Raw genomic sequence first — 25,461 nt, 5'->3', positions numbered from 1 at the left:
TACTGCAGCAAATCAGAGCAAACCTAGAACATCACAGTAAAGCTCCAGACCCATCTCAAGTTCTCCATTGTTAGGGAGCAGAGCCATCTCTGGGACTAGATATTCAGAAGGTGCAATCTGGTGGCCATCTCTGGCCTGGCCAAGTGTCCGAGCTGCTCACAGGACTACAGTGGCCTTGCCAACTACTCGCCCTTCACTCTCTAGGCCTACGGGTATTTTTAAAGGGAAATCTAATCTGGAAACAGTTCCAACTCATTTACACTTCCCTCTTACAAAACATTTGTATGGGTCATGTCCAAATCTTGTTAAGGTTCTTTTCTTTTGAAACAGGAAGTAGTGGTTAGCCAAGTGTAAACAGAATCAAACCTCAACTATCCTGAGCTCAGCTAAAATCTCCGGAACAGACTGGATTCTTCATCTGGCGACATGCGGCTCACTTTGTGAACCACCCCTCCTACTATGCCTCATTCCTTGACTAAACTTAGGATCAAAATAAACTTAAACACTTTAGAAATAAAGTTAGCTCTTACTCATGGGCCAAGAGCCCCAGAATCTGTTCAAAAGATGTGGAGAGAGAAACAAACTTTCTATTCTGAGATACCCAGGGGAAATCCCTGACATCTCATGGACCACTGAATCCACAGCACTGTATGGAAGATCCCCACGTGAGTATAACACAGTACTCGATCACAAAGCTGATGAAAGTAGGAGGCTTCTAATGACAATAATCATGACACTGTCACCTTGGGGTGACATTCTGCAAATATTTATATGTCATTACTTTTACAATATTTCTGAAGAACAAGATATTCTATCTTGGAAAGATGGTAAATTACATATATCCTACTAACAAATGTACCCTTTAACATGCAGTCAGACTCTATCATGTGTAACCTACTAAAAATGTATAGGAAACGTACTGCAAATCTTTTCTTACTCTCAAAGGAAGTATGTGGTGGCAAGAAGTCTAGGGTGTTCCAAAAAGTTGTCTTGGAGGAAAAAAGTATTATCAGAAAATCTTTTATGCTACAATAGACTGGAAGGCTGGGAACAGAACTTCGAGGTAGAGCACCTGCCCTGCATGTGTGAGGTTTGGGGACTGATCCCCAGCAGTGCCAAACAAACAAAACCAAATGGTCTCTCCATGAATAGTAAAAGAATATAGGCATGGAAAGAGAAAAGTGCAAGGAAACCACAGCCTCTCCTGCTCACACATACACCTCGGACTCAGGGTCCTCAATTACAGAACAAGGACCTAATACTTACAAGGTACAGTTAATGAGTGAATTAGTATCACAAAAGTTACATTTAAAGAAGACAGCTTCTGGGCAGCCTGACTTGTAGGCAGTCAGCATTAGGGATGTAAGAGTTGTATCACTTCACTTAATATTATGGCTTCAAGGTCCATCTCTTGACCTACAAAGGCCTCTAGTTTATCTTTATTTTTGGCAGACTCTATAAATTCCACTCGGAGAAATCAATATATGATAAATAGAAAGTAGGAAGAGCTCTTTCAAATGGATGGGCTGACAAGTCATTGGAGGGGGGTGGGTTAAAGAATTGAAGAAAGGCTTGGGGACATGGGTCAGTGGAATAAGCACTTCCCTGGCAAATGCAGGGGTCTGAGTTCAATCCCCGGTTCCACAAAAAAAGACAAAGATGAAGACAAAGAAGATGAAGAAGAATTGAAGAAAAAAAAAAAAAAAACCCCGAAAATAGAGCTTGTACAAATGGGAAGGAGACCAAGAGCGAGGGAAGGGACAAGGAGCAGGGGGCAGAGTAAGGGACAAAAAGAATTAAGATGTGTGATGCACATGTACCAATTCCCTATGATAAACACAATTGTTACATGCTGTAAACACACGCTAATAAAAAGTCACACGTAAACAACACAGCTTCTAGGAGGCCAATTAGCGGCATGATGCTGGATTTAAACTTGGAAGATTACATACTGTTTCTTCTTTAATTCTTCAAAACAAACCATCTAAAACAGAAACTGCTGTTACAGCACTATTAATCACCCAGAGATGACCAGAGAACAGGTGGCAAAACTGTGGATGTCGTGGATTAAAGGAAGGAATTGTGGTCCAAGGGAATGGAGGGTCTGGGGAAGAAGAAGGGTGAGCAGAAGATGCCAGGAAATAGTTCTTTAGGTCATAGCCATGGTTTCTAAGTTCCACTTAACCTAAGTAAAAACATGTCCTACCAGTAGTGGAGTACAAAGTGGAAAGCAAAGACGAAGTACAGTTGGTTGCTGTCCTGTTTAGCAAAACATTTACAGAGTCTCTTGTATTTTAGGTAGTTTAAATCTGTTTTTAAAAATACAATTATTTAAAACATTTTCTCATCCCTAAGTTCTCTTTGATGTACTTAATATTTAAAATATATTTAGTAAAAAAAAAATATATATATATATAGTAAAAAGATTTGGTCCACTTTTTAATAACATCATTATTATTATTATTATTATTATTATTATTATTATTATTATGTGGTACCAGAGATCAAACTCAGGACCTTGCGCTTGCTAGGCAAGCTCTTATTCCACTGAGCTACCTCCCTGGCCCATACTAACTTTAACTACATGAGATAGAGATGATATTTGAAAAGATATAAAGGTAAAATAAGAATAAAAAGGGGTAGGAAAAAAAACTACCAATAATACATTACGCCAGCAATGCAGGGATAAAGGAAAAAAGCTCAAAAATATCCAGGGTAAGCTACACAAGGCAGATTAGCATAAACAGGCAAAGCCATAAATTAGCCACACCAGGCACATATTTAGAAAAGAACAAAGTGCAGTTAAACAATGCCACTAAAATCCGCAACACAATAGGAAGCTACTGACCAAAGGCACATGCGCATTGGGCAGCCAGGAAAGCCCGAGGAAAAAAGCAACTTTGGATTAGTGGAGCTGTGATTAGAAACAGTACAGAGAAAGCAGACTTCTTTCCTCATCAGGGAAAGTAGAGGCACCCAAAGAAAGAGAGGCCCTCTCAAAATAGGGGGTCACAAGAGGAGAGACAGAATCCCTATGATCAAGGAAAACATCTAGAGCCAGCAGGCTTGGCCCCAGAGCCAGGGCAGATGTGTGATTTATCTATCTTTCTAAAACAGAAGCATGTGCACTGAAGTCACTTTTAAACATATGGAACTATCCTACTTCAATCCCTTAAGCCCGGTGCGCCTCTCACAGGGACACAGAGCACCAGCTTGCAGCTGAGCACCCACACCAGCTCAGCAGACGGCAGCACCCCTTAGGGCCAGCAGACAATAGCCTCCGTTGAGACATGATGGGTCCTGTCCAAGGCACAATGGCAACAGACAGTGTGGTGCCAGAGGGACAGTTGGCTTTTCTAGAGTCCAATCTGTGAGCCTAGATAGTTGCATTGATAAGAGGTTATGTTTTTTCCCTTTCAAATGGCTCTGAGGATAAATGACAATAGCACCAATGGACAACAGTGTGGATTATGGAGCCACACAGTCTGGGGGAAGGGGAAAATTTGAGTCTTTACTAGGCAGCAGCTGGGTGACCTTGGACAAGTTTGCTTCTCAGCTTTCTCACCCATGCAGTGAAGTTACTATTTGTCCATTCTCACAGACTGCTCTGAAGAGTTAATTACTACAATTCTTACAACTATATTTGGAACATCATACAACAGTAATAATGTTAGCTGCTACTACTTAATTATTACTGCTACTACCTAGTATTTTGCAGTCACTTCACATTTATGCCATGCATGATTATTGGTTTTATACAGGAAAGTTTTAATAAATACATATAAAGATTGAGAAATGATCATTTCTGTGAAATATGGTAACCACTGGTATTCACTTAAAAATAAACGGAATTTAAAAGATAATATGCAAGGCGATTTGAAACATTCCTTGGTTAACCCTGACAGGGCAACTTCTAAACTGCTGTCCTAAAAAATGCTAACTTTAAAGTGATAGGTTTTTCAGGCACCTGGCGCACCAAGGAAAAGAGGCTTTATTCTCTTTGAGGACAAGGAGAGAATTTGGGAAGATAAGAAATTCTCTCAGAAATTCTCTGGATTGGAACAAAAGGAAGCTGAGGCTTTTATGGCCTGTTGCCTGGGTGAGGCTTGAGGGGGATGCTTAGATCTACCTGAGGGGCTGACTGGGGCCTTCCCTGAGGCGGTGAGAAAGGTGAAAGGAAACTGCACCCTGGGCTGAGGTGGAGAAGAAGCAGGGAGGGGGTCTTGGGGATGATGGGCTTTTGTTTTAAGGGCATCGGCCATATTAGATGACCACCATAGTGATTTCAGCAATTCATATTAGGGCCAGAACTATCATAAAGCAAGCACAAGGCTTTATTATAACTCATACTCTGCCTTTTTTATCTTTAGCATTTATCTACCAAAGAGTCTCTCCATTTAGCATAATGTATTAAATCCTGAACTTTCCTCTTCTGTTCAAAAAGCAAACTGAACCATGCTCAGAGCCAAGCCGTCAGCCCGAGCTGGGGCAGTGTGAGGACAGCGAGGCCCAGGTGAGGTGCATTAGCTACTGCCTCAGGACCTGTAACTCAGAGCTGAGCTGAAAGCCTAAGGCCGATGTCCTACCTCAACATAGATGGGTCCATTCTCGGCCACGGAGAAGATCCCTTGGGAGGGCACCAGAAAAAGGTCAGTATTGTACAGCTCCATGTTGAAAGTGATGTTTTCATTGAGCTGGTTCCGGAAGCTACTGGGATTCCCCGGTTGCCTCAAGCTACAATTAAACTGAGGGGGCAGAAAAAAAAAAAAAAAAAAAGAGAAAGAAAAAGATAAATCAGAGTCATAGGAAGGATGAAGACCTGGCAGTTTAGTAAGTTTGGCCTTTAACATACAACTTTATTTACTGATAGTCCCTAATGAAAGCCAAATAAAGAGACAGCATTCTCCATAAACTACCTACTCAAAGCCAGTACATACCGTCACAATTTCAGGACGGCTGAAGGGAAAAGTGTCTGCTTCATCCAAGTCTCCTGGGAAGCCATTATCACCTGACTCCAAATCTTCATAGCCATCTGGCCAGCCACTGCTGTCCCCAGGCAACGGAAGCTGTATCACAATCTAAAAGGCAAGGAAAGCGCAGTTAAGATCACAAAATCCTAATTTCTTTTCACTCAGTATTATTGGATTCTGAACATAATGCAAAACAAAAATATGTCAAAATTCACAAAAAATTACTAGAAACACTTACAGCTAAACAATATATTCATTGAAGGGAACAGAATGAAAAGAGTTTAAAGAAAAGCTGCCTCTCTCTTCTTTACCAGGTTCTCAAAAGAAAATACTGATGTAACTGAAACAGGTACCAAGGCTACCGCTTACTTTATAATTGGAATAAAGTCCATGAAAATATATGAGAAAGAAGGGTCCTTAGGAGGTCATGATATGCCTTTCTCTCTAAGCAACTGATACTTTTGTTCCCAGATTATCATACCCTGTTACTGGTATTAACTTGGACATTAGTTTTTAAATGCTAAAAGTAAAGCGCAGCAGTAATATTGAATATTAAAATGAAGAGAAATGATTAAATGAACCAACAAGAAAGATTCCTGGAAAGTTACTGATTATAATGGTTTTCATCGAGAGAAATCTGTGGACTCTTTCTCCGAGTAACTTCTAAATGTAGGGTTTTTCCTTGAAGTAGAGAGAGTGACTTGGTAATTCTTTCCAGGTCCTTTTAGATTTTAAATTCTCTTATCGGGAGGTACTAGATGACTACAAGAAAATTAGTGTTGTAGTTAGCATGAAGTCAAAGGTTAACAAATTAATTATTTGTATAAGAACTGGATATCTGTTAGGCAAGCTTGGTACTGAAGAACAATTACTGGACACAAGAGATGAGGAAGCTGGATTCAATCCTAGCTTTGCCAGTAATCAGTCACCTGGATCTAAGCAAGTCTTTTAGCTCCCCAGAGTCCAATTTCCTCACCTGTGAAATGAGGAAATTGAATGAGATCATGTCAGGGTTCTTTCCAGCTCCAACATTTTGAGGTTCTCTGAGGAATAATAAACTTGGGCCCACAGAAGAGCTGCTGCCATGTAACCACATTGACCAGAGCCCCCATCTTGGGCCTCTTCTCTGCATTGGGTCAAGTTACTGTGGGGTAAAAACCAGCCGCACAGTCATGGCATCCCATGTCAAGGCTGGAGTAGGTGCTCAGAGCACACCGATGCACACTCCCAGCCCAGGCAGATGCGGGATGCCTGAGCCTTATTGCTACCACGGAAAGTAAATTCCTAGCTACAAAACTAGCACTTTGACATTCTTGTAAGATTTCACGTTTCAATTCCTTTTAAAATTCACTACCTACCCTAGTCTCTATCAGAGAACAGATTTAAAATGCAGAGAAATGATTAGATGAACCAATAAGAAAGACTGCTGGAAGGTGAGCGATTATAATGGTTATCATGGCGGGCAATCTGTGGACTCTCTCTGGGTAAATTCTAAATGTAGAGTTTTTCCTTAAAGTGGAGAGAGTGACTTGGTAATTCTTTCCAGGTCCATTTAGATTTTAAATTCTCTCTTTGGATAATTATTTATGAGAAAAGAAGAAGCCCTCTAACTTCTGGATAAGACCCAAATGAAGCTATAGAGAACATATATCTGGTTAAAGCCTCTCACATGTAGCCCAACAGCTTGGATTTTGTCCTGTAAGGATCAGGTCATGCCCTTCAGTTTGCTGTACATAGAAAGAAATTATAATCACACTGCTAGCGAACTTTTGCTGTCACATGGAAGGAGACAAAGGGTGTGATCACAACTCCAGCTGAAAAATACAACCTTCCAACTCCCAAAGACTCATCAATAAAGCAAAAAAAGAGCTCAGGGTGAAGGTGCAGCACATTTTGTTGAGAACTGGCTCCCGGCTTTGTTTAGGTACACCATTCTCACAGAAAGAGAAGACTAATCTTAAGAGAACACACAGCAGTTCTCTGGAGAAGGGCAAAGCTTTGTTGTGGAGAACACTCACTGAGTTATAGTAAACCACACCATGGGAGGCTGACTGCCGGCGCTGAGTTCCACAGCCATTCAGAGGAGACTCCAAAATGAAGTGTGTGCTGTTCACCTTGGCCTTGCAGGAGGGATCCAACAGGGTGAGCTCCATCCCTGAGTGGCTGTTAGTCTGAAAAACAACCATCAGAGATATTCTGGAGGGCTTACAGGCAGTCCTTTTGAGCACAGCACACACACATGGCCTGATCTTCCATGTGAAGGAGGCCAGTATCCTGCCCCCTGCCCCACTTACCTCTTCCCGGCTCACCACCTGTGAACAGCCCAGGAATTGTTTGTTGGCCTTGGAAATTCAATAGCAAAATACTGGCATACAAATCTCTGGAATCCCCCACCCCTCCACTGAGAACAACAGGAACCAGGTGAGACTTACAGCCAAGCAGAAGTGGGACCATCCAACTAAAACCACACCAACTCTCCAAAGTCTCCAAAATTAAAAGAGAACGTGTGAACACAGAATGGGGCAAGATGTTCGGAAAGGAAGTGGCCCCTCTTCTCTCTTTTAACAGACTGCACTGACCTGAAAAGAATCTTTTTCTACGGCCACAATCATCTTTTCATTGTCACATTTGACTGATGGGACAATATCCATGCTCCCTTGTGCCTCTTCCGGTTCTCTGGGACCAGGAAACAGTTGTATGCTGGGGATGACAGAATCCTTTGGCCTAGGGATCCTATCTTCTCCTCCTTCCTTCCATCCTCTCCTGGGGATATCAGGGAAAGGAAAGGGGAAACCTCCAGTTTGGCTGTCCCCTCCCTGGAAGGGTGGGTTCTCTGGGCCAGGCAGGATGACTGGGTCCAGCAGGATCTTCAGGCCAGGAGGGATGGGATGGACTTCCTCATCTCTCATTTCCTCTGTGGCAACAGAAGAAGGCAAATCATCATCAGGGTGTGAGGCCAGGCCACAGTCATCATGATTAGAGGCAAAGCAGGAGGGGCTAGCACAGAACAGGCAGCATAAAATGATATTTAACAAGCAATGTTCCAAAACAACTGGGGAGGCTAAATTCCAGTCTTGGTGTTCCACTAACTGGGTGGCTCTTGACTTTCCCCATGCCTCAGTTTCCCAATTTTTAAACTTAAGGAGTTGAATTATATCAGTATCATAACAATGGATGTACATTAAAATCAATTTTAAAGCTTAAGAAAAATGTCTATGCCCAGATTATTTTCCAAGCCAATTAAAACTTAGACTCTGTGGTGGGACACAATCACCCACATATCCTCAGCTCCCCACCTGACTACAGTGTACAGCCAAGATTGGGAAAGTGTTTGGATAGATATTTCTTTTCTTCATGTATTTCTTACAGGGTCTCACTATGTAGCTTGGACTCCTACTGAGCCTCCTGTTTTCAAGCCTTCCCAACTCTCAGATTACAGGCATGGTGCCACCACACCCGGTTTCGTGGCTGGCTCAGCATACCCAGAGGCGGGGCTGGCACAGCCTGTGCTACCTGGAATTGAACCTGGTCCCTGTGCTTGCCTATTCAGGCACTTAGGTGAACTATCTTGCCATCCTTGATAATTCTACAATATATAAATAAAAAAGCTAAGCATCTGTGACTCAAGTTAGGTGGGGCAATATTATTCCATTCAAAAGTCAATTTGAACACTTTCTCTAAATTTAGAGATTTTTAAAAAACATTTTCCAAAAGATTTCCTGAAATAATAGTAGCATTTTATTTATTTCTAACAGTTTTTGGTGTTAGTGATTTTATTGTTGACACAGAGTCTCGCTGAGTAGCTTGGACTCATGGTGATCCTCCTGCCTCAGCCTCCCCAGGGCCTCAAGCATGCTAGGCAAATGTTGTGCCATCATCTATACTCTCTGCCTCAATTTTGGTATTTTAACATTATTTTGCTACCTCAAGTGCTAAATTCTAAAAGGCACAGGGTTTCCTTATTGTTTCAGCGAGAAAGAGAATTTCCATACAAAATACATTCAGTATTCTATCAACAATTTAAAGAAAAATTACTTTCCCAGTATTCTTTACTTTCTATTTACTATCTAAGGCCAGCTGGTGCATATGTAAAGTCAAATCCATGTCAGTGGAGGTTGGACATGAAGATGCCTGGTGAACTTTAACTCTCCTTCAATATACTCCTTTTGAAAAGGGTGCTTCAGCTGTGCAAGTCCCAGAGAAGTCACAGCTTTGAAGGGTCTTTGACTTGTACATTAACAAAACTTTTACAACAACCCTGTAAGGTAGGTGCTATTATTTTCCCCCACATACCAGAGAGAAAGCTGAGGCTCAAAGGTTATATGACTTCTCTCCAAATAATGAATAAATGGTGGCACTGGGACTTGAACCTCAATTTGTAACCTTCATTCTACTGGCACTGCACTCAGTGGGACAGGGGATAAGGAACAAGTCTGGGGATCTAAAAACTGGGGCTCAAGTTATATTAGTTATATAATGAAAAGCCTAGAGAACTTGAGGCTTTGCTTTCCGCTGCAGCAAATGGGAGTGACAACTCTGTCCTTCTGCCTTGATAGCAAAGCCCAGGTCTTGGCCCTCCTGACCATTTTCCTGAAAGATTCAGCCTCTCTCAACTCCTTTCCTGCGTCCCTAACCCAACTGTATCTTCAGCCATGTGTGGTCATTAAGTACCTCTGGCAGAAGAACCTAGGCTAATGCATTCCTAATATAATCATTATAAATATGACTTACAACAAAATTTTCTGCCACATAGTCAACTCTGTTATGAAATCTGTATTATGATCTTGCTAAAATAGTCTGCCACAATTCTAATTATATGTCTTGTGGTAGAAAGCAGTCAAAGAAATCACTAAAATATGCAACAGCAAAACACCATTCAAGCTGAACCGAGAGTTCCTCACAGGATAATTTCATTTGGAGGGTATTTTTCACACAACATCCTCTCAAACAGTCATACTTACCATTGTTTTCAACTCTCAGATGAAATCTGTTAGCAACAGGAGCCACTGTGTATGATGTCACCGGACCATAGCCGTTGTCCAAAGCCCATTTCACCAGATTCTCTTGGGTAGAAGGAATGTCATTTCTTATTGATGTGGTCATTGTCATGGATCTTTCACTCTCTTTCCCAAAGCCAATACTGTTGGGAGCCTAAATAAACAAATAAGAAAGCAAACAAAGTCTTAGCAAAATTTTACTCATGACTCCCAACATCAAAAAGTTGTTTTTTTGTTTTGTTTTGTTTTGTTTTTGGCGGAACCGGGGATTGAACTCAGACCCTTGCACTTGCCAGAGAAGCGCTTATTCCACTGAGCCATCTCCCCGGCCCCCATCAAAAAGTATTTTCAATAATAATCATTAATAAATTCCAGATTGTATATGAGGAATTATTTATTCTTTTGATCCCTATTTTCCTTGGGCTAAGAACGCCAAGGTGAAAAACTTCTGATAGCAGGTGAAGAGACCTCTACTCATGCTGTGTGACCACAGCATTTGGATTGCTTGTACTTGGGCCAGGGAGATAGCTCAGTAGAGTAAGCACTTGCCTGGCAAGTGCAACGTCCTGAGTTCAATCCCCAGTACCACAAACAAAACAAAAGATTGCTTGTACTGATAAGAGTAATCCAATGAAAGCTACACACATTGCTAAATATACCTAGTCTATCCCTACAGAAATAATTTCATGGTTCCATTATTTACATGCAAATATATATATATATATACATATATATATATGTATATATATATATATACTTCCTTATTTTTATTTAAAGTCATATATAAAGTATAAAGGTGTAAATCCTATATGATCCCCAAAGAAAATGTCTGTGCTTCTACTTTTTTCTTCCTCCCGTGGTACCAGGGATTGAACTCAGGTCCTTGAGCTAGCCAGGCTTATTCTACTGAGCTATCTCCCCAGCCCCATCTACTTTTGAACCTATATTTAAATGAAAAATGGTACAATCTAGTGACTTCACTGTGGAGACTATCCCATTTTTATTATATTCTATGTGGTTAAACAACAAATGTCTATATTGTGTTTATTTGCCAATTCTATTAGTAGAATATGTCTATTTTATGTTCTAAAATGTTAATTAAAATTATCACCCCTCTAGGTACCAATATTTTATTCAGTAAAATATGGAGATAATAACATGGAGTGTCACTGTGTAATCAGTTACAAAAATAAAACGAGATGTGTCAGTGGACTCTTAGTGGCCAGGACCTAGAAGCGAGGTGGAGTCACTGCTGACTCCTGTAGGGCTGACTTCGTGAGAGGGAAAGGCACCTGCATGCTTCAGAGGGTTCCCCAGAGCCCAGTGGGAAGACGCAACTTCAACAACGGCTCCAGCAGGGCTGGAAACCCCTTCCAGTGCGCAGATTATACTATTTTCATGCTGAATAAAAGCCACTTTAATTTCCATGCCCAGAGATTTTCTCCTGCATCTATGCAGCATTTTCCCTAAATTCCTCATTTGTTTCTCATTCAGTTTGCCTCTAACATGACTAAATATTAATCCTTTCCCACTGTAAAACCATACAAGACTCATAGGCTCCACATTCTCCTGGCCTTTCGTTGTGGGAGATTGGCTGAGGACACACAAACTCCAGTTCAAAGTGTAAAGGATCTCACCCGGCCTGCTTTTCTATTACCGAAGCGCTTATCTGAGGGAACTGAGGGAAGACGGCCAGACTGACCAGTCACAAGCACCGCACACTAAAGAGGCAGATGGAGCCTTAACTGAGTTCTGCAGCCATCTGTAAACTCAGCTCCACGGGTTCAGAAGAGTTTAGCTCTGACTCAAAGAACCTCCTCAGAGGAATAAAAGGAAAGGAAGAGGAGGAAGAGGGAGGAAGGGAAAAGAAAAAAAAGGAAAGAAAGAAAAGTAAGGTGAAGGAGGATCCAATTTGTTGCTAGAACATTTGACTCATTTGGTCACCAGCAGTTTCTTAAGCACAGTTTCTTCCAGCTTTTCAAAGCAGCAGATCGTTTTGATTGGCTGGAATCACAACCTTGGACTAAACAATGCTGCTTGGCCTCATCTGCCCTGGTCTTGCATTTTGAACAGCTGAGAAAATATGGTATTTCCAGAATATTATCAACATAACTACCATCTGTCCTCTTATACTAATATGGAATAATCTGTCCACACCTTTCCATATTACATTCTATAGGAGCTGTCAGTACCTGCTTAAGGATAAGAACTTCTTAAAAGATTAGATCTCTATCCACACCTTTGTGAGCAGCAGGGCTTGGGGTAATGGTGGGTAAGCTGGTTCTCAGCACTGAGCAAATTCTTCTCTCTTTATCTCCTGGAGTTCTTAGGCTTTTTCCAACCACAGCGGAGGTTAGGGAGAGTTCAAACAGGTCTCCAAATTTCACCACCATCTTCCCCAGCCACATCTTTAACAAAGATGATGAGCTAGGTTAAAAAGTCTAAGTGCCTCAACCTTTGTCTCCCATAGTCACATCAGCAATGACTTGAGGGAGGGATGTGAGGGGAGGGTGGGCTGGAGGGCAGTGCCCACATGTGTTGATTTTAAAATTTTTTAAAGAATAAGCTGTCCACCACCAATTTGTAAATCCTAAGGCCATATAACAGAGTGCAAGAAGATTTGAGTTTACTTGACCTCTTCTTTTTTGTTCTGGCTTTTTTTTTCCCCCTTGGCTGTAGAAATGGCTAAGCACGGCCATAGGGCACTTGAGGAAAGAGCCAGAGCTGGGCACAGAGCGTGGACACATCTGGGTGCCATTCTTTCCCAGCACCAGCTTCTGATCTCTTTGGAGCACTCTGCTATCCGAAGTGTGCACTCTCCCCACACAGGCACACGGCACCCACGCTTCATGTGCGCTTATTTAAAGTTACCCCATCATGGGCTGCCAAATAGCTCAGCAGAAAAAAGCTCCTGCTTAGGCAGGTTCAGCAACCAGGTTTCGATCCCCAGTGTGCCATGCTGGCCCTGCCCCTGGGGCACGCTGAGAAGGCGATTGAGACTGGGCGTGCTGGCATGCGCCTATAATCCCAGTGCTTGGGAGGCTGAAAACAGGAGGGTCACTAGGAATCCACTCTGTGTAGTGAGATCCTATAGACCCTGTACTAAAAACATTAAAAAATAATAATAAATAAAATGTTACCCCATCATGCTGCTTATGGTTACTTCAGTAGACACTGTTCTTTGTTTTCACCTTGTTTATAGAAATACCCTAATTGTTTGTATAGATACACTCTTAAAGCTCTTATGGAATGAAGATGAGTCTCCTATTTTAATCCTCCTCTAAAATAAGGAGAGAGGTGTTGTTATTCCTGGGTTGGAGAAGGAGAACCACAGACTCACAGAGAACTCAAGATGTGCAGGCATTGTGTCCAGTGCTTTGGACAAAATATCCTGTAGGCCTTAACCAATACTTATTGAGTGAATGAATGAATGAATGAATGAACCCAGTTAAACCAGTGAAGTGAGAACTAGCAGCACACCCATTTCACAGGCGAGTGTTCAATCAGATTGCCCAATATCTGCTGATGTGACGACAATGAGAAACGAGCCTAGAACCTAGCACTGTCTGATCCAGAGCCAGGGTTCTTCCATTTCATCATGCTATCTATACTTAAAATACTGGAAACAAGGTCTCTATAAAACATTTTTCCCTTTCAAAGCAGTAACTTAAACTTTGTTTTATTATTAAGTACCTTTCTTTCTCCTACAGCCTAGTCAGAATTCACATCTGAGACATGGAGTTAGGAAATCACCCAGCATGAAACTGATTGGGAGAAAAAAAAAAAAAAAAAACCACCATGAAACATTACCTAATTGTTTAGTAATGTTGTCATGCACTGTCCAAAACTGGCCTGGAACAGGAGTACAGCCAAGGAGAAGAATATGAACAGATCTTTCTTGGGATGAACAACCTCATCGCTAGCCTTTCTGATTCAGATGAGAGATGGGACATTCCCAGTGAACTCCAGGCTGCCACAGGCCAAGCACACACGCTCAGGGAGAGAATGAGCCACTGAAGGGTCAGGGCTGAAAGCATATTTATACAAGAACTCTGGCTGGGAATTAAAATGTCCCGTATGGTTTTTTGCCTTTCAAAGCATGATTCCCTTTCCTGTTTTTGTTATTCTGAAATTAAAAACATTTGCTTGGTGTGCCAGGCAGCAAAATCAGGAGACACCCCAGGTCACCAACACCCCTCATGCCATGCCAGGGAAGGCAATCAAAGTATCTGTGACTTCAGAAAAGTCATGGCTGGGCTTTGCGCTTGACACCAAATTAATGTATCACCGTTACACATAATGAGTTATTGGGACCCTCTCGAAGTTTAAGAAAAAAAAAAGGCAGAAACCACAGGAACCAGAAAAGATTACTTTAAAATTAAGATGTGCATGCTCCTGGCTTTGCTGTTGCCTCCTGCAAGTACCTTTACATGATGTTGCCTAGGAAACTGCTGGCTTTGCTCATACCACATCACATGGAAGATGCATGCATGAATGAATAATACCAAAACCAAGATAGCCTGCTCCTAACACACTGAAAGCATAAAATCCACTGCAACTGACTGAATACAGGTGAAACAGAAGTTGGTGAAATGTTTCCAAAAAAAATAATGCATAAAACTTTGAGCGTATAGAGGCCGGGGAGATGGCTCAGTGGAATAAGCATTTCCTTGGCAAGCGCAAGGGCCTGAGTTCAATCCCTGGTTCCAACAAACAAAAAAACAAACAAACAAACAAAAAAAAAAAAAAAAACAAACTTTGAGCCTACAAAAGAGACGCTAAAGGAGTTTTTAAAAATGAGAGGACTTTTCTTTAACTTTCCATAGTATTCACTCCAACAGTATGCCAAATAGCCATTTCCTAAACATATCTGAGGTAAGCTTTATTTTACCAGACTTCAATGTTCAACTTTTCAGAGAGCGAGCTGCTGTTTCCTATCATGCCAACCAGTGAAGGGCATGACTTGCATGAAATAAGATGTTTAAAGAACATGCTGGCACATACTCAAAGTTCCCTGATTCTTCTGAGTGTTCCAGCCCTGTGAGTTTAAAGCAAGCAAAAACTCATGCTGATACCATGTATGTAACTGAAAAAGAAAAGTCTTATGATGTCGGCAGGGGTCAGTCTAATTTTCTGTATCTTCCCTAAGTACACAACCCCAAATAAAATCTGATATTCATGACATAAGCGCCTTATAGGACACTGAACCATAAAAGGCTGAGCAGTGTTAATTATCCTGCACCCACTATGTCTACACAGTGCACTTCAGGACTTTCACAAATGGGGCAACTAGGATTCAGAAAGCCTAAAGGACTTGCCCAAGGTCACAATTTGTAAACACAAGAGTTAAGACTCAATCAAACCCAGGCCTGTCTTAGCCTTAGAGACCATATTTTAATCAACACACTGACTACCCTTGTCAGGAGAAGTACTTTTATAAAAGTAAACCTGAGAGAGTTCAGAGAGTCCAAAGAGCTAGAACCTTTATAAAAATAACACACATAAGCACAGTATACTGTCATTCATCAAGACAAAAAAAAAAAAAAAAATTCAATCAACTTACAATCACTTTCAGGTTTCCCTTAACATCAAAAGATTTGATCACCCAGTTGACAGACTTTTTACACTTCAAGATCAGGATGAGATTTTTGACCACTGCAGGATCTTCTGGAGAAGGTCTTATGTCAATTATTATATCCACCTGGAAGGCACTGAGAATGGAAAACAAAGACAAAGTTAGGCCCTAAATGCCAGAACCTTGCAGCTATCTCCCCTCTCCAAGTCTTCATGTTTCTAGTGTCTGGCCAGTTTATTAAAATGCTGGAGTCCATCCCAGGCAGATGACATGTGCAAAACAGATTGTTACTGCACACATAACAAAATGGTTTTACATAACAATAGAAATCCATGCCTGTTGACAATTAGCCACTCAAGTTTTTCTCTTCTTTGGGAAGGGAAAGGTGGTTATTTAATGCAGCCATTCCTTGAAATGGACTTGAACAAGCCAGGGTAGTTTACTTTTGAAGCACAACTGTTGCTTTTCCAACCTGTGACACCCTCATTGTGTAAGTCCAACTTGCTATGAGCTCACAGTCCTTCAGAACAAGAAGCAAGTGGCAGGTTGGTGAGGAGGGCAGCTGGTGACAGGGAGGAGGCAGGCAGGGTGGTAAAATAATGAGGAAACCTCAGGCTAAAGTGAGAGGCAAAGGCTGGAGGTACTCAGGCTGAAGAATCTGACCTACATAAGGTTTGCTTAAGCCATTAACAATTGTAAAGAATCCTAGCTGCAGTTACTTCCTCAAACTTATGGACATACAGTTATTAAAATAAAGAAAGCAGATGGTCAACCAAGTGATTGCTAGAAAATTGGTGAGTACAACCCAATTTCTAAGAATTTAGTATAAAATAATTTTTTATTAAACAATAACATTTCTGTCACTTTGAATTTAAGGAAAGAGTCTTTATGTCTTTCTTGGGTTTACATACTTGCGAAGCACAAAGTGAATGGTAGCCCCAAAGAGGCCTTAGGCCTAATATCAATGTGCACTGGCTAGCTTGTTTTTATTCCCGTCCCATCTCAATTTTCCTCTAATTCCTCATGTGGGACTGCATGGAATCTTACCAAAACTGATGTGCAGTTTTTTTTCACTTTTGAAATCAAAATAATTATAAATTTAATCTTAAAATTCATCCACATTATAAATTTAAATTTCTAAACCACTAGTCCAAAAGAACTTTTTCTTTTTCCTTTTTCTCTTCTTTTAAAAACCTTCTAATTATTTCCAATAGGCAGGGTCATGTTTCCAATCCAAGGGTAGAAAGCTGACTGATGCAGAGAAAAGGTAAGACACAGGCTAGTTGTGTCCATCCAACGGCTCCTTGGCCATCAATCAGGAACAGCCTCTCTCACCAACACAGGCACACACCCCACTCCCCCAACACGCACGCACACACAGTCTCTCGCACACAGAACTTTAAAGCAAAAAAATCTGTGTGCGTAAGCACTCTGAAGACTATGAACAGAACTTCATTCAAACCAGAATGTTACTAAACTGAAAATTATGTTAATACGGCACATTTTGTAATTGTCTCAAGATGGATAAACGTCAGTCAAGAGGGGATTATGATCCAGCAGAGTCACTGTTTCCTACAACACCCAGAAATTTAGAGCAGGCTTCAGGAACTCCCTAGACTACAGGGCATCTAAAGACAGATGTAGAAAGCAAACTATCATACTGTGTTTTACTTCCTCTTCACAGTTCTGGGAGCCACTGGGGTCCTTCCCTTCCGCAGAGGCAGGGGTTGCACCTCTCCCTACCTATGAATCAGGAAAGAGCTTTACTTTCATCTCCTCTCAGTTCAGAAGAAACACACACATCCTTGCTCACCTGTAAGGGTTAGAGCTGGGAGTGATTAACTCGATGATGTGTACTTCCTTATCCCCAGGCTGGCTGGACATCATACACCCTTCGGCGGCTTTGGGCTGAAGGTACTCGGCGAGGTAATTGAGGGACAGAAAATTCTTCCCTATGTTGCATGTGGGAGGAAACACTTGATCTGAAAGTAAGGAAGCACAGGGTACCCTGTCAAACACTGAGCTGCACAGAACAAGGCTCAAAGGGAAGAGGGGATGGGGAAACTGCGTGAGTGCTTGACAGGACTCACAAGCCTGTGACCTCAACTACTGCTCTGAAATACTTCCCAAAGGTTACCAGTGACTTCCCGCTGACCAATTCTAATGGCTTTTTTGGGTCTACATCTTTTATGTTCTTGTTCTCCATGATAGTTCTCACATCATCCACCTTAATCTGTGTTTGAGTTTTAGTGGAGTGGCCCACAATGTTTGGTACTTGTCAGAATCTGCTTGTTAGGACTCAGTCTATATCATCTGATTCAGAGCGTGAAGGTGGGGGATGGGCAGTCACAAAAAGTTTCATAGTTTAGCCCAGTATAAATCAAGACTATGAACTTCAGCTCCTTTTTCAGACCCCTGTCTCCTACATTCCCAAAATGATCTCAGTCATTCCTCATGGCTCTTTCCCACTTATACCTAGAGCAGAACTCCTTTCTTGAGTTCCAGACTTGCCAGATGTCTACCAAGCCATCTCTTACCTAAAATCCCAACAGGTATCACATGGCTAGCATACTCAGCACTGAATCCATTACCTATCCTACCCCAAAATATGCTTCTTTCCAGGTATTTGCAAATTAAGTTCACTGGGAAACCAGTTATCTAATTAATTTTGTAGTCCCCATACATAACATTAATCATTCCCTTAAACATATTCCTCATAGCACTTTGTATTTTTAAGATTAAATGTAAATGTTTGGGACACACAAAGAGGGAAGACTTCTACTCCTTCTCACAATTTTGACCCAGACAAGTGCTATTTACATGGCTCTACATTTTTCAAGGTGGTTTTACAAACATTGTGCTGAGGGCTGCTTAGCACCTCTTGTAGGGAAAGTAATGAAGGTACCCAGAGTCTGAAGACTTTCCCCAACAGCACATGCTATTTACCCAGCACTATGGTTGATGGGATTTCCATCCAGTGGATTAAATGTTTAAACAGAACCTGAAGAAACTGCTGGCAGTATGACAGCTGGGACCAATGCCAAGGAAGTTCTAGGTGTTGCAAGTTTTCAGAAGAGGTCATTAGAGACCTGGTACTTTTATAAAATATATTTCTGCCTATTCCATTTTAAGAATAGATTCCAGAGACTTTCAGGTTTTATCCCCTGAAAGTCTCACCTGATGGAAAGGAATCAACCCAGGATGTTTCAAGACTGGCTTACTACTGCCCCCACCCCACCCGTTAAACCTCCCTCACACTGAAGTCTGCAGCACACACAGCTGCAGCATAGCTCCAACCACTGCGGCATCTCAACATCATTCCGGGAACCAAGCAGACCAGAGCAGTGCACGTGGGCCCTGCCTCTAGGCTCACTGCAAAGGAGCACTGGCTCTGCACTCTGCTTTCTTTTCCACCCCTACCCCCCGAGAGAGAACAGGCGTCCCAATTGGTGGGGCTAGTGCAGGCTTCCTTCACATCTGCTGAGGGTTTTGCCAGATGTGCAGATGAGGTATGCACACCCTACAGCTGCAGCCCTGTGATGCCTCCCCCAGATCACAGGATGGAAAATGATACTGAGACAGCAGGGTTGAAATTTAATTGAGAATCAAATGTGTGCATGGGCCAGAGAATTCAAGAGACCAGGACCCTCCTGGGACTGTGGCCCGCATTTCCAGTTCACAAGCACACCTAGCTTGTCATTAGCATGTGATTCAGGTATAGGGTTCCTGAATCCACAAATGATGCAATATTTGGGGCAAATGACAAAAAGTTTACCCATGTTGGTAAGCCAGTAGAAAAAGTTAATTGTTCAAAAATTGCTGTTATTAAGGGTTCTAGTCTTGAATGCCATTGTCATCAAGTTCAAGAAGACCATCACTTTTTATTGTGTACATAGGGCTTTTTTCCCCACAAATGACTTTCCACATGCTCTGCATCAAAGCTTACATCAAGTGCCAAGTAGAAAGAAAACCACAATGGGGAATCCCCAGGGAGAAACATAACAAGCCTGGAGGTAGGGAGGAAGAGGTTTTTTTTTTTTTTGGTTTTTTTTTGTATTTGAAGAAAGACCAACAAATGACTTTGAGGCCCAGAATGAGCCACTCAGAGCAGGGATTAGCCTGGGAAGTAATACAAATGCCTCACTTATCTCTTATCTGCTGTGGATACTGCAACTCTGGAGGTAAACCATGTTGCTGAGGTTGTCCACAACCAGCAGACCAGTTGGGGTAAGAACTGACATTCTTCCACTCTACCCAGACAGCTTGGAGCAGTTGTCAAATGTGAGTAAGCGCCACAATCACCTGGGGGGCTCTTGACAACATCAACTGCTGACCACACCCCAGAGTTTCTAAAAAGGCATTTCTAACAAGTTCCCAGGCAATGCTACTGCTGCTGTTACTGCAGCAGGAGCTACACTTTGAAAATTGAAGTGTGAGCACAGGGAGGATCATGGCTGGGATGAGGAATGAGGGTAAGAGGAAGGTAGAGACATCTCAGGATCTGGGAAACTAGCTCATGAGACTGTTCAGTGGAACCTGACTGAGGGCGACAGCCAGTGACACTGCCTGTGATCCACAGACCAAACCAAAGAACCGCCAATTCCCCAATTGTACCTTTTTGCGGCTCAGCCCAGTGACTTAGACCTGGCTGGTGGTTAAAGATGAATTTCAAGGGCTCCAAAGGAATTACTAAAAAGTTAACCAGTGTTTGCTCGACTGGACATCAGGTCTCTTAAATTCACTTCCCTACCATCTAAGTTATTCAACCACCTGCTTACAAGACAGGTGACCACTCTGCATAGAAATCCATGTACTATCAAAGAAACAGAGCCCAATATTCTGAATGTTACTATAACAAATCTTATTCTGACAAATTCTAAGAGGTAATCAACATTCTTTCAGGCTACAACAATTCCATTTCAGAAATGCAGAGCATTGGCCAAAGATCATAACTTTTATTAAAAGAGAGTTTTTGTTTTTGTCTCAATGGGGCTTGACCTCTGTCATTTGCAACCTGACTACCATAATGGCCTAGCAACAAATTTAAAATCTTTTAAGCCCATCTGTCATCTACAACTCTTCATCTCATCACAGTTGAACAGCTCTCTCTATCCATTAGCCTGCTTTCATTTTCAGGTTATACTTATTTGGCTAAGACTCACACACACCATAAGACCACAAGCACTAGATTCAAGAGTCAGGAAACTTGGGTTTGAGATCTGGCTTTTCCACTTGCTAGTAATATGGATTTGAACACATTTATTTAACCCTCAACTAAGCCCTTCATTAAAAAGTGGCAACAGGCCTCCCTCCTGGGATTACTGTGGGGTTAAGCGGGATGCATGTGCAAGCCCCAATTTAACCTCATTGAGCAGCACACACTCATGTCACTGTCCACCTTTGCTGTATCTGGTTCATATGTATATTAAAATAGCCTTGATCTAAGAAAGAGCTGGGATCAAGCATTCAATGACCCTTCCGGCCCTGAGAAGAAGGTGCTAACTGCTATAGAATTTACCAGAGAGCATGGGATGCTGAAGACCTGAACATGTGCTCACAGTCACCTGACTATGACAAGAACTCATTCACAAGTTATTGTGTGGTAGCATTGGGTTCCAAATATACTCAACTAAAAATAATTATGAAAAAAAATGTTTCATGAAAAATAACAGTCATCCTAAATTGGTCACTGGCTATGTAAGCCTGTCTGCAAGGCAAGGGAACTAAAATAGGTAATATCTTAACAAGGCCATGTAGTTCATTCCTTCAATAGTATTAAAATACATCTAAACACTTTCCTTTGTTACTGTCCATATTTAAATTATGTCTCAAGCAAATACTAATACTGGCTTCAAATATGTATTCAAATACATATTCAAATAGAATGACATGCAAAAGAAAACCCAATCTGTTGACCCAGTTGCTGAACCCTTGATGTCTTCTTCAGCATGAGTATCAGCACCACAGCAGCAGCATCAACAGCATGGTCTTTCCCACATTGTCTGCTTCTCACCCTCCACTTACTTCTTCTGATATCTGTGCACAGGACCTAAATCCTACACAATATCTCCCACTCTCTGTCAACTGCACTAATTCCCATTTTTCACTCAGTCATTACCAGGTCAAACTCCCAAGAAAGAAAAAATAAAGATCAGGGCCAGCCAGATAGCTCAGCGGATTAAAGTGCTTGCTCAGGTAGACGCAGGAACCTGGGTTCCATCCCCTTCCTGCTGGGCTGGCCCCGCCCCCAGGGCATGCTCAGACAGCTAAAGACACTGGGTGTGGTGACACATATGCCTGTAATCCCAGCGCCTGGGAGGCTGAAAACAGGAGAATCACTGAGTCCGATCTGTGTAATGAGACCCTGTAAACCCTGTACTAAAAATTCAAAAATAAATAAAGAAAATAAAGAAAGGGAGGCAAGAGACACAACAAGCCCAAACCAGCTCTCTTGTCCCTGCCCAATACAATATTCTGGAACCCTGTGATTCTTTGTCCTAATCACCTGGTTCCAGAAAATTCTGTCACCAACCAGTTATTAACTGAAGCCACGTAAAATTTACCTTCCCCCACTTTAATATAAATGTTTCTTGCTATCTTGAGCTCAGTGAATGAAGTAACCGCTCCATACTCCTTTTGGGCCCAATTGAGCAGATGATCATTTCCATGGGGGAAATTCCTTTCTTCTGTTTTTGCTGTCAAGGAGAAGTTTCCTGATGAAAACTGGACCACGGAACCCTCAGACACCTAGAGGAAACAGAACACACAGTTAGCATGGCTCCAGACATCTAGTGCTGAAGCACAGAGAAAGTTCATATCAGATCATTCGTGAGTATCCATCAATATCCAGTGCATCTCTTTCTGCTGTTACACAGGTAGACCAGTTTTTTCAGAAACTGATTCAAGAAACAATCCCAAGCTTACTTCTCTCAGATAATGGCACAAGTCCCTTCAAACTCTGAAAGAACTTTGTGATAGGAGACTGAATTATGCATTGTGAGTAATCAGAATTATCACAGCTATTTTCTAATACGTCTATATTAAAGGCCAACCTTTTAAATCCTAACATCCCTCCAGTTCTGCATCTATGGGCTTAATCAACTACAGACTGAACGCATTTGGGGAAAACTTTATATCTATACTAAAAATGTATAGACTTTTATTTTCCTATCATTATTTCCTGAACAATATAATATAACTATTAACAGTATAACTATTTACGTAGCATTTACACTGAATTGGGCATTATAAGAAATCAGGAGATAATTTTGAGTTACAGGGAGGTATGTGTAGTTTGATACACAAATCCTATGCCATTTTATATAAAGGCCTTGAGCATCTATGGGTTTTGGTACTGGAGAACGGTCTTGGAACCGATCTTCCATGGGTACCAAAGGTTGTACTGTAAGTCAACTGGAAAGCCCTGGTGGGTGTTCTCACGGGCTTGGAATGGGCTTCAACATCAGGGCAAGTGATCTTCTATACTGTAGCATCTGCTGACAAAGTCGCCAAAACAGAGACCCAGCAAGAGTCCTTCCAAGTTCTGCTGAACACTGAGAGAAACAGAATGGCTCAAGGTTGCCCATCTCCCATCATGGTTTGATAGCAGTGAGGTGACTGTGTATAATAGCTTATTTTGTAAGACTCCCAAATTTTCATAGATAATGAAAAGACTGTTTAGCTGACTCTAAGAGAACCTGGGGGACAATGTACACATATGATATTAGTGCTACATGTATTTGTAGCAGTGCTGACATGGTGTATAAACAGCATGTACAAAAGAGAAAAATCATCTCATGACTGGACTATAATCAAACTTCACGGCACGTGGAAGCATTCACACCACTAATTGGTATTTATAAAATAACTGACTTTAACAATGTCAAGTTGAAAACACAAAATGTGGGCAAAAGGTTAATAGTTACACAACTATAATGGTCTTACATTAAATTTCACATTATTTATTCTTAACAAAAGCAAGTCATTTCTAGTGGGGTTATAAATAGCCAGACTGAAATAGCAAGCTGAGGGAAGAGATTTTGCTAATGGTTCTATCACTTATAGCAGCATTCCCAACCTTACCATGTGTACAAAACAGTACTTCCCTAGGTATTACGCCAAGAATGAATGCAGTACTTAATCCAATTATACATTCACATGTATTTCTTAAAATGCTGGTCAATGACTGCTTCACTGATTTGACCCCATGATAAAACTAATAGTTGAGAGGTGAAATCACCTGAAGAGCTTCTCAACATTCTCCTGCCCAGGGCACGTCCCAGACCAGTGAGAGTCTCAGGGTGAGGCTCAGGCATCAGGACTTTTTAAAGCTCCCGGCTGATTCCCAAGATCACCCCTATTTGAGAATGCTTCTTTTAATGAATATGAAGTGATCCACAATGTGAAAGGTGCTGCTGTAGCCCAGGCCCAGTGTGGGGCATCTGAGCTGCCTTTACAGCAGTGGTTCTTAACCCTTAAGCCCCTAGTGATCCATTTTTGGAACGCCCATAACAATGGCATATGATGAAATACGTCCTCTTCAAATTCTTTTCCCTAGAATTTTTCTAGGTTATATTACCTATAAAGATTTTTCTATGTTATATTACCTAGAAAGATCCTTCTAGATTATGTCACTTATGTTTCTAGATTATGAATTTCATGCAAAAGTTTTTATCTTCAGCATAAATGGATAAACAAAAGGTACTCTTGTCCTTCAGAAGACATTTGGTGAAGTCTGTCAAGAAATATTCTTAAGATTATCATAAATGGAATGAGATGCTATTAGCATCCTACAATACCCAGGACAGCCCCACACACATACACACAAGAATTTTTCAAAATGCCAACCATGCAGAGGAAGATATCTTGCTCTGTGTTTTGGCAGCTCATTCTAAGGAGGCCTTAGCAGAAAAGATGATCCTTGAATTGACCAACTATTATTACTCAAATATCCCCTTTGATTTCAAGACTGAATGTCCAAAAAGCAGTCAGGCTGGATAGAACTTTAAAAAGGAGAAGAAAGCCTTTCTGAATTGGATTAGCTTGGGCAGCTCAGAACCAGCTGTATATAAACTATCTGACAATAGTTACAATTTACTCCAAAACTACTATATCTTCAGGACTGCACAGTGCTATGAAATGCGGCAATGACAATTTCTAATGTCATGAGAAATTGCCCTGAGGCCCTGATGTCAGTTATAAGCAAGCCCAGATTGGAAGGCTTAGCTTTGATGTCACCTGCCCTTGAGAAAGCCTACAAGCCATCTTCCCACATAAAACTAACCGTGCCCACCTCTGTGTAACTCCTCTGAAGTGCAGCTGTTCACCAGCACTGAACCTCAGACAACGTTCATCTGCTCTTCTGACCTGAGCCTGGTTGCTTTTCACTGAAAAGCATCTGTACGAAACAGGGACTTTTATTAAGTCTGTCACTGAAGAGGAAAAAACCCACAATAGTGCAGAGGACTTTGTGCCCCCACCAGGACAGTGCTGGCTTCGTTGGCAAGGATCTCTGGTGCTGGTGTCCTTTTTCATGGCACAGCCATAAAATGTAAATCTGGGTTTTAAGTACATTATACAAAAAGCACATTTTTTTCCAGGAATATGTAATACTGGTATACTCTTGAGGCAAGAAAGTAGACAGTGTAAACAAGACAATAAATCAGAAACAACTCTAGAATATTCCTGGAATTAAAAACCGATACCATGATGAGGCTGACTGTTCAAGAAGGAACAACTCCTGCTCAACTCTAGCTGGCTCATCCTTTCATGAACCACTAACCCTGCAGAGTGAGTCTTCTCCTGGCCAGCACGACTAAGTTTCATACACTCAGGGATGAGGAATTTGAAAACAGAATTACCACCACTCCTCGGGCTTATTCCAATAAGAATATGAAGCTGCCAGCGGCAGGCAGTGAGG

At 41.6% G+C, this 25,461-nt stretch overlaps 1 protein-coding gene across 3 annotated transcripts in view; it reads right to left on the bottom strand.

Moving 5' to 3' along the window:
* Tgfbr3 (transforming growth factor beta receptor 3) overlaps window positions 1-25,461 on the bottom strand; it is a 196,778-nt gene that overhangs the window by 31,524 nt on the left and 139,793 nt on the right. For all 3 annotated transcript variants that reach the window (XM_023720259.1, XM_023720261.1, XM_023720260.1), the window contains exons 5-12: window positions 22,106-22,289; window positions 17,356-17,524; window positions 15,531-15,678; window positions 9,932-10,121; window positions 7,550-7,884; window positions 6,989-7,141; window positions 4,938-5,078; window positions 4,587-4,745 (exon numbers count right to left, since the gene is read on the bottom strand). In XM_023720259.1, coding sequence (XP_023576027.1) covers window positions 4,587-4,745; window positions 4,938-5,078; window positions 6,989-7,141; window positions 7,550-7,884; window positions 9,932-10,121; window positions 15,531-15,678; window positions 17,356-17,524; window positions 22,106-22,289 — 1,479 coding nt within the window. The remainder of the gene's footprint in view (window positions 1-4,586; window positions 4,746-4,937; window positions 5,079-6,988; window positions 7,142-7,549; window positions 7,885-9,931; window positions 10,122-15,530; window positions 15,679-17,355; window positions 17,525-22,105; window positions 22,290-25,461) is intronic.

Source organism: Octodon degus, unplaced genomic scaffold (assembly GCF_000260255.1).
Source record: "Octodon degus isolate 3935 unplaced genomic scaffold, OctDeg1.0 scaffold00074, whole genome shotgun sequence".
In the NCBI taxonomy this organism is placed as follows: Eukaryota; Metazoa; Chordata; class Mammalia; order Rodentia; family Octodontidae; genus Octodon; species Octodon degus.
The sequence above is the reverse complement of the archived record's forward strand: the minus strand, read 5'-3'. Positions and strand labels throughout refer to the sequence as shown.